Raw genomic sequence first — 10,377 nt, 5'->3', positions numbered from 1 at the left:
ATCTCGCACGACTGGCCTTCTTCGGCGGCAACAAGAGACGGATAATTACTTGCCTTCCTTCATCTACTTTTATAATATGGTCGATTCAAATACGTACACTCAGGGATACAACAATCTGCAAAAACCTCGATCCCGATTTTCCATTAATCAAATACAAAATGAAGCCGGATATGTAGTAAGTTGTACTGCGGCATTGACTTTTGTGGTCAGCAAACTTAAGATTTGATAAAACAGGTAACAGCTCTGCTAATGCGGTCGTACAACAAGATAAATGGAAGTTGCTGCATAACAGAACGGCGAACTACTAGGAGCGAAAACAGCCATGGATCGCCAGCAGCAGCAGTTGCATAGCTTTGATTTCAGTCAGAGACATAACACTAGTTGCACTGCCTTGTGTGGAACTTGTCCTCCGACAGCAGCGACGTGATGAGCCGAACAGCTCCACGGCCAGGCTGAAGGAGACTGCTGTTGTGTTTCCGATGACCGACCAAGGGTCGCTACCGTTCTCTCGCGGGACAGGATCTCATCGTCTATCTTGTCTAGCAACGGGTCGGGTCGTCTGCGTGGAACTTCCGAGCAAATGGCGCATCACCGGCAACCATCCTGTCCAAGTCTTCCACCGTGAGGGTTGTCATGGTTCTTGCAGACCACGGTGTGGAAGTAACCTTCTGGTGACAAGTATGCTTTAGTACTGGGGTGGGCCGTCATTTCATTTTCCCGGCAAACCTGTAAGGTATGGGCCGTCATTTCATTTTCCAACCAAATACTATCAACTGGAGTACACTTTTGTGCAATATTTGAATCTTTTTTAAACAACTTGTAAGGTATGGTACGTACTACAATTCCAGTTTCAGAAAAAAGGGCGAGATTTTAAACGTTGGTAGAAGCATTATTTATGCTTGAACCATACAAATCATATGGCAACAAAACCAAAAACAAAATCTGTGTGCCTATTATATAGGAGTAGCAAGGCTACCTTGATGAGCATTCTAAACCTGACGAATTCTTCCAAAAGGGCCAGCTTAAAAGCACGCACGTACTGACACCAGCTACCACACCATCCTTGCACTTGCTGAAACAAACAGAGCATCAAAAGCAGCACACAAAAGGATCGTGTCTGTCATCTTGTCTATAACTCAAACTGAAGCCTCATCTCATCTCATCTTGTATACATTACATTACATGCATCTTCACCCTCACCAACAACACCCTTGATACACCATGAAGGCCTGCTTCCTCCTCGCCCTCGCGGCAGTTTGAGGACTTTCCCTGCGAGGAGCAGCAGTGCCAGGAAGGGCAGGCCATGGACGCGTGCAGGGATTACCTGAAGAAGCAGTGCACGGCGTCGACGATGCCCATCACCGGGCCCTGGAAATGGCGGGTGCTGCAAGCAGCTGGAACAGATGCCACCGAGCTGCCGGTGCAAGGCGATATGCAGCACAGTCCAGGAGATTCAGGGCGGCTTACCAGGCTCCAAGCAAGGAGAAGGCCAGCAGATGATGAGCAAGGTGAGGCAGACGGCCAAGGCCCTGCCCTCCATTTGCAACATGTGTCCGAGTCCGAGCTACTGCAATGTCCCCACCACTGGGGGATGCTACTTTTAGTTATAGATGATGCACTAATAAACTGTCACATGTCACCGTATGTGATCGATGAATAGAGTGATGTATGAATAAAATTTCCTCGCCATCTTTCCCTTGGAAACAACTGAATACGTACTGTATTTATCAAGACCTGGCAGTAAGGTGCAGGCCGGCTTACAAATTCAGGTCTACCGTCCTATGCTACTATATATATCACAGGATCCCTAACTGCACCAGTCTTATTTTCAATTTGTTCCTCCATGCACTAACATATGGAACATATTATGATTTATCATCCATTCTTGCACGACACTGATCGAGCAGGAGCCTATCTTACCAAAACCCAAAACATAATAACAGACAGCAAAAGCACTCGCATCTGCTTGCTCATTCCTATCGCTGGTGCCTTGGATGAAGGACCTGGAGGTCTATTCGTTGCAGCTTTCTCAGTTGGACAAGTATAGTCGCAGAGGCTGGGCCTCACGACTCGGTAGACGCCTTTGCTCGCCAAGACATAGATGTCCTTGCTGTTGTCCTCACCGAAGGAGTATATGTAGCCAAGCGATGGGAGAGGGCTCCCAGCAGCGGTGTCACAAGGTATTGGAGAGTCCTTGGAGCAGCTGAAGGGAATCAGAGTGGAGGTGTAGTTTCCACTACTCTCCGGTGTCTCTGTGCCAGTCCACATGGCTGATGCGTACAAGTCGGCATACAAATACCTGAAAACACATCAACAGATGACTCTTGTGAATGACATTTCATGAATTGAGCTGCACAAAAGTATGAGGCGGTTATATTGAACGAACAATGACGATACCTTCCAGACAAGCAAGGATCAGTAGAGCCTCGATAGACATAACCACCCATGATTGATGCTGACCCAATGTTCTTATTGACATCAGCATGGCTGTATCCCATGATAGGAGGAATGGTATTAATATAGTTGAGTGACGTGTTTCCTCCAGGTGCCCATGATGGATGATAAACAAGTGGGCCCTCGTATGCACGCCATCCATAGTTTCCGCCTTTGGAGATCAAATCCACTTCTTCATATTGATCCTACACGGTTAAGGTCCAAATATAAATGAAGTGCTGTTTACATACAAAGTACACATCTTCAGTTCCTCTGCGATAAATAGAAGCAATGAATCCATGATTCTGAGCACACAGGGCTATCAAACTAATGAAGCAACTCAAAATTAGAAGTTGGAAAGCTAAACACAATTTACTTGTGACTTTGAGAGGTACCTGACCAGTATCTCCACAGAAGAAGTACGAAGGCCTCTCGGAATCAAAGCTGCATCTCCACGGGTTTCTTAGACCCAATGCCCAAATTTCTGGTTCTAAGTCACTATCATCAGCGTATGGGTTGTCTTTTGGAATAGAATAATTACCCCAAAAACTTTTGTTAGTGATGTCACTCTCTCCTGAAAAGCAGAACAAAAAATCAGAAAGCTTTAAGAAAAAAATGTCAGATCAGGTTCATGATGCTGCTCTTCATACAGAAAACTTTAATAGCTTATCTGACAGAACTAATTGTATTTGCAAAAGAAACCAGTTATTTCATGTTCTTATAAACTAATTTGAATTGCAAACATCAATTTGCCTAGTGACAAGTGCCCTCAAGAATTTACAAACGTGACCTTCCAACTAGTTCAATATAAAAATGATAATTAGTAATGCTGCCAATATAAAGATCCTGAAGCAGATTGCTAGTCATCATCTAGCATCTTTGACTAATTTGTTCTCTGGACAGGAAAAGAAATAAACAATGTGTCCAATAGTTTGCTCACGTAGTAGCTAGTGCTATGGGCCAAGAAGAGATACATCATTGAAATAGTCTTACCAAAGGTGCTGGTTAATGGTCAGGACTAGGGAGTACCATTTTGCTACGATGCGCAGATACTTACGAAAGCTCACATATCAGATACCGATACTCCTCCAATACCTATCGGACACCGATACTCCTATGATACGTGTCTGACAAGTATTGGTTATTTTTCATGTACACTACTAAGAGGGAAAACAACAGCAACTTATGGAGATCTAAACATATGATAGTGAATTTCAATTTGAACAACTCAACAAATGACAAAAAGATTCGAAGACTTACTTGGTGTGTTGTCAATGTCAAGCCTCACAATTTTTCCCAAAAGCGACTTTTTGTTCTGAGCGAAATTAAAAGGATCTCCCTTTCCTCCATCTCCCATCATGAGGTAGAGGTATCCATCAGTAGGTCCAAAAAGTACCTGACCTCCATGTTGAGATCCATAAGGTAGCCCCATAGTAAAAATCCTTCTAACTTCAGATGGATCAGCAGATGTTACCTAACAAAATGTTTAAAGAATAATGTGAACAGAAGAGGTTCAGGGAATATCAATACATCATTGGAAGAGCATGTTCTGATGAGCAAACCTCAGAAACATTTGCTGAGGAACCTTTGGCTGAATATTCTGATACAACAACTTGATACTGGCATGGTTGAGCACCATTATCGGTGCCAAGCTTTGACGGATCACAGCTCACATCAGAATTGCAAGAGCATCTCCCCGTACAACTGGGTGACTTTGTCCTATCACAGTTGTAAGAGGCAAAGAAGCGACCATTTGTTGCAAATTTTGGATGAAACGCCAAACCCATGAGTCCAAACACCGAATCAAAGTGCACCTGGTCTGTCAGATCAACAAATGGGCTTGCTTCTTCGAATTGCAGAGTACCGCCAGATCCCTGCTCAGGGACAGTTGCCAACCATATCTTCCCAGCTTGGCTGCCCAAGAAGATTCTATTGGAGCCATCAGGGTGAGGAGCCATGTTAAGGTAGGATCCGTTATCAATCCTCTCTAGGCATATCCCTTTAGGAGAGGGTGAAGGCTGGGTGGTGTTAAATGAAACTACATTGCCACTGAAGCATACTGACTGGTCATTAGGCGCACCACCAAACAATGTACAAAAGTCATTTTCAGACTGCCAGGCATCAGTAAGCTTTGATGATGTACTAGGAAGCGTCGCGCTGCCTTGCAGGGGAGGTTGAAAGGGAGAGTTCATTATTTTGACATCCTTGCATGTTTCCCAAACAAGCTTGCAGTAGTCCTGTGTGGTTTCCTTGGATTGAGCAGAAGTTGCTGAAGAGGTAGAGTTGCAGAGAAAAGGAATTGTCCGAATCTTTGGCCCGGCGTCGAACAAGTCAGCAGAATATGGACTGCATTTCTGAAAGTGGAGTGAACATGGAATTGTCCTTTTTGGAGTGAGTCATCTAAATTTCAGAGAGTATTGGTAACCAAATTCAGCTACATGGAAAGATGTTGCATTACTCAGAACTTGTTAGTACTCTCAAGTAATTTTTTTCACAGTATAGAAATATTTAGACTGGAGGTTATTTGTACACCAATCATTCTGAACTGAGCAAAGTGAACATGTGAATTCCTGAACTTTTTTGTGAAGTGCATCTGGCAATTTCACAGTGTTCTGTTGATTACCAGTTTTACCACTTGACAGCTCAGTATCAGCAAGGGCAAAGTTTCAATCTTTGTGTGTGTATATATGCAGCAGGTACTAACAGTCCCAACGGCATGGAGCAACGTAACAAATCCAACTGAATTGAACCCCCGCGCAAAAAAAGGGAATCCAATCAGGCAAACCGTCGAGCACGTGACGAGTGGTGGTTCCATAAGAGCACACTTTGCAAAGCCAGTGTGCTCCTGTCTGTAAAAGTAGGGACTCCTAGTACATGAGAGGAAAGGAGAGGAGGCCAGGGCGTACCGCGCAGAGGATTGACTTGAGGACGGCGGCGCAGGCAGCGTCGGAGACGTTCATGGCGTTGAACTGGCTGCGCAGCGCGGCATCGGCGGCGGCGTCGCAGCAGCTGCTGCTGCTGCCGTTGTAGGAGGCGCAGAAGCCGAGCGTCTCGTTGAGCACCACCGGCGCCCCTGTATGCATGGAGTAGAGCACAAGAAGCAGCAACAAGTTAAGCGAGCTTGGTGGGTGGGAATTGAATTGCGTCGCACTGCGCTGAAGCCAAGTGAACTGACTTGCGTCGGTGCATAGCGGGAAGGCACGGGAGGCAGGGAGGAGGAGCAAGCTGAAGCTCAGGAGGATGGCGGCGCCGAGCCGCATCCCCATCTGCATCTTGATGAAGAAGACGGAGTCCGAATCTAATTGATCTAGTCACTCCCTCCCACCCCACCCTGTAGAGTCGCTCTGGCTAGTGTGCAGATTGACTCCACTGTCCACTGGGTCTCTCACTCGGAGTCAGAGGATCCCAGCTCGTAGATGGAGTATTTAGAAGATGGAGGAGAGAGCACGTCACATCTAGCATCAGATCAAGTTGCCAACTTGATCATCTCCAGTAGCCCACCATAACTTCAATCCCGACTTTTCTTCATCATCTGCGCTGCGCATCGCCGTGCAAGTACGTACCAGTGGTGGTTACACAAGGAGACCGAAATGAAAATTGCCTAGTGTCCATTTGTTTGAGTTTGTGTTAACAATTTGATACTGTATAATAATGCTTGCTAGGAAAATAGCAGTGGACTAATGCATGTCAGCAAGTGGGAGTCGTCGTCTTAACTTGTTTTGGTAGGAAAATGTGGAGACACGAATGAACAGTAGAGTGTGGCTAGGCATCCGTTAGGGATGACAGTTGTCCCAACGGATATCTCTTCATTAGTAACTATTAATGGTAGTTAGTTATAATTGATCATATTTGTTTATCCTTGACTGCAGTCTGTAACACTATTTTGATCGATTATTCTAGTTGTAAATTTCTGGTTGAAAGCTCTTTTAAAACCCTGTGAAAAAAATATGAAGAAAAAATAATATGTTGGTATGCCATTAAAACTCTTGTAAAACTTAAAGGTAAAAGTAAGGAGAAAATGATATAATATATATTGATTGTTATTTTATTGTGGCTCATATGAGAAATATAAATAGGAAAAACTCATGATGAGCTTAGAGAACAATAACTATGATCTGTGGATAATATTAAAAACTCCGAAAAACACTTGGAAAAATAGGAGGAATAAGATAGATATTGCCTCGTTAAAAACCTTATATGAGAAAACATATAGAAAAAACTCATAAAGAAAAAGAGTACAATATAATGTGAACGGGTTATTATTCAAGGATCAACTCTCCCTGAATCTTGCAATCTCAAAGTTGCCACACGCCAATTCTATAAATATTTTTGGAATGTAGAAATTGGTAAGGACTTAGTGAATAAATCAATGAGATTATCACATATTTAGTTTGTAAGATTTCTATCTCCTTATTATTTTGCAATTCACGAGGATAGAACAATTTAGGAGCAATATGTTGGTTATATTGCTCTTTATGTAACTTATTGCATTAAGCAATGCATGCAGAATTATCTTCATAGATAATTGTTGGTGATTCAATGGAATAAATATCATATGATTGTTGTATATAGTTTATCATTATGCGAAGCTATACGTATTCACGTGATGCTTAATATAATACAATTATTTTATAATGATTTATGAATGTAGCCATTAGAGTCTGTTTTGAAGACTTTTAAGAAATGGTTGTTCCATCGTGTAACAACATGAAGTCTGTGTGTGATCTGGTATTGTGAGGATCTGATAAGTAGCCAGCGTCGGTGTATCCAATAACATTCATATCTTATTTTCTTTGAAAGAAAAGAATAAGATATATGATGCATTGGAGATATCGAAAGATATTCTTGACTCCCACCCAATGATGTCTAGTTGGAGCAGCGCTACGCATAGCTAGTAAGTTCACTGTAAATGCAATATCAGGCTTAGTGCAATTTGCAAGATACATAGATGCTTCAATGACACTGAGATAAGGAACCTTGGGTTTCAATATCTCTTTTCCCTCCTCCCATTGTCTAAATAGATCTTTCTCCATATCGAGAGATCAAACAACCATGTAAGTCTTGGATGGATATGATTTGTCCATATTGAATTGCTCTAATATTTTTTGGTATATGCGGCTTGGTGTACTAGAATACCTGAAGGAAGATACTCGAGTTGTATACCCAATTAAAATTTAATTTTACCCAAATCTTTCATTTCAAATTCCGTCTTAAGATGATTGTGTGCTTCATCTATATCTTCTGTATTTCCAATATCATCGATATATACAGAGATGATGCAAAATCCTATTGAGGATTTCTTTATGAAAACACATAGACAATCATCATTGTTGGAGTATCCTTTACGTAGAAGGAACTCTTTTAGTCGGTTGTAACACATTATTTATGACTGTTTTAAGCCATATAGTGACTTTTTAAATTTTACATAATACATGTTGCGGTTTGTGTTTGGATTCAGAATGTCTAGTCCTTTAGGGACTTTCAGATATATGTCCGAATCAAGTGACCCATATAAGTATGCGATCACTAAATCCATCAACTGCATAGATAAATGATTTTGAACTGCCAATAAAATTAGATATCGGAACATGATTCCATTCATGACTGGAGAATAAGTCTCAATGAAATCAATATCAGGTCTCTGCGTGAACCCTTGTGCTACAAGACTCGTTTTATATCTCACCACCTCGTTGTTTTTGTTCCGTTTACGGACGAAAACCCACTTATATCCCACAGGAAAAATGTTATGAGGAGTAGGTATTACTGATATGAATACCTCTCTTTTGGGGAGCGAGCACAATTTTATCTGGATTGCATCCTTCCATTGTGTCCAGTTCGAGCACTTGCGGAACTCTGTCATGGTCTTAGGATCTGGATCATTGTGAAGGTCATTTGTAATCTTTGAGGAGAAGTAAGTGTCAACAATTATAGTCTTTCGGTCAAATGATTATCCAAAATCAATATAATTTGATGGAAATTTTATCTATCCTTTCAGACTCATCATGATTTCTCATTATGATAGAGTCAGGTATTCCAATATCCTAACATCAATATTTGTGCGCACAGTTAATTTGGGATGTGGATGCTAATCATCCACTAGATGTATAATATCCATAGGCATTTGGTGTCTTTTAATTTGATATTGATTTGCATTTACTGTTTTGGATGAGGAATTCCTCTGTTTCCGTGGTAGCTTGCAAGAAGCTTTATCCTTTTGTGATCGTACTTCTCCCCCTCTTAATTTGATTTGGAAGTTGAGTGATTTTATTTGGTACCCCCACTCTTTCCAGTATATTCCTAGCAGGGATATAGGATTTAGTGATACTTTTATTGTTAGTAAATGAATCTGACAGATTATTTCAAATATGTTACAAATTTTTTATTCTCTGAACTTAGAGTTCATATTCTTGAGTACGTGGATCTGAGGAGGAAATTTCTGTTGCATTCCAATTGATTTCCTGGCATTCTTTCTGGTACTTGAAATCTCCCCCTAGTGTCGGGAAATGTTCGTCATCAAATATGCAGTCAGCGTATCAGACTGTAAAAGGTCTCATGTGAGGGATGATTCCCACGTACTAACTATGGCGGGGAAGCTGTGTGATATACAGTTAGTCGTAACTGAATTAAGTCAGCAGCGTGTAAGACTGTATGACCTCAACATGAAGTTGGTAAGTTGTAATTATATAATAATGGTTGTGCAATGAGCTTGACTCTCTTTATGAGAGATTCAGCGAAACCATTTTGAGTATGGACATATGGTATTGAATGTGGTACTTGAATTCCTAGGGCCATACAATAGTCATTGAAGACACGTGAGGTGAATTCAGCCGCATTATCCATTCGAATGGATTGTATCCTATGTTCAGGATAATGTGTTATAATTTAATAATTTGAGCAATTATTTTGGCAAAAGCATGGTTTCGTGTGGACAGAGGACACGCATATGACCATCGTGTAGATGCGTCAATGAGAACCATGAAGTACATGAACGGTCCAGTTAATAGTTGTGTTAGACCACATTATCACCTTGAATGTGTTCAAGGAATTTGAGTGGTTTAGCTCGGATTTTAAGATAAAAGGGTCTTAAAATCAATTTTCCTATGGCGCATGCAGTGCACACAAAATCCGAAGATTGTGGTAATTTGTTTGTATTTATACCGTGACCAATTAAATTGCTGATAATTTTTCATATCATCCCGACACCGGGATGACCATGGCAATCATGCCATATTTGGAATGTGTCAACATTCTAAAAAATTACCTAATATGCAATATGTGGTGTGAGTTTGATGTATGTGTAGTACAATCCTGAAGATAATGAAGGAATTTTCTCTAGTATTTGTTTAGGATATCCGTTATTTTTGGTAATGAGGAGATATTTCATTTTGTTGTCATCATGGGTTTTGATACAGAAACCATTTTGATAGATATCTCTATAACTTAGTAGGGTACGTATTGAATCGGGATACAATAGTACATCATCGATTGTGATTTAAGTGCCCATAGGGAGTGTGATTATGGTGTGACCAGAGCCAACAATCATAGCATCGCGTCCAGCGATTGTCATAATTTTTTCTTTACTATTTTTAAGAGCTTGGAAATATTTAGTTTCCCTAAGTATAGAGTTAGTGGTACAGCTATTCATTAAGCACATCTTCTTTTTCATCGGATTGTCCCCCTAGATATCTATATATAAAAATGAAGAATTTAAAGTGCAATTCTTCATAGATATATATAATACATATAAATTTATTGAGTATCAATATGCTGATACATTATTGAAATATGCAATATAGTATATGACGATAATAACCTATTACAACACTATGTAGGACAGATATCAATATCTAATTAATTGAGAAACTAATTGAGGTCTCCAAATAAGTTGTTGGAAGAAAATTCCACGATCATGTTGTCCGCGATCTCAAGGTCCTCTTGATGCTG

The 10,377-nt window shown here is 40.9% G+C and overlaps 1 protein-coding gene across 1 annotated transcript; it reads right to left on the bottom strand.

The window, feature by feature from the left end:
- Window positions 1-1,669: 1,669 nt before the first annotated feature.
- Window positions 1,670-6,028, bottom strand: LOC133906222 (HIPL1 protein-like). The gene is made up of 7 exons (XM_062348051.1): window positions 5,609-6,028; window positions 5,340-5,506; window positions 3,996-4,787; window positions 3,694-3,907; window positions 2,829-3,007; window positions 2,398-2,639; window positions 1,670-2,299 (listed from the first exon to the last, which is right to left on the bottom strand). The coding sequence occupies exons 1-7, from the start codon at window positions 5,703-5,705 to the stop codon at window positions 1,912-1,914; spliced, it is 2,079 nt and encodes a 692-aa protein (XP_062204035.1). The 5' UTR covers window positions 5,706-6,028; the 3' UTR covers window positions 1,670-1,911.
- Window positions 6,029-10,377: the final 4,349 nt, after the last annotated feature.

Source organism: Phragmites australis, chromosome 23, assembly GCF_958298935.1.
Source record: "Phragmites australis chromosome 23, lpPhrAust1.1, whole genome shotgun sequence".
Classification (NCBI taxonomy): Eukaryota; Viridiplantae; Streptophyta; class Magnoliopsida; order Poales; family Poaceae; genus Phragmites; species Phragmites australis.
The sequence above is the reverse complement of the archived record's forward strand: the minus strand, read 5'-3'. Positions and strand labels throughout refer to the sequence as shown.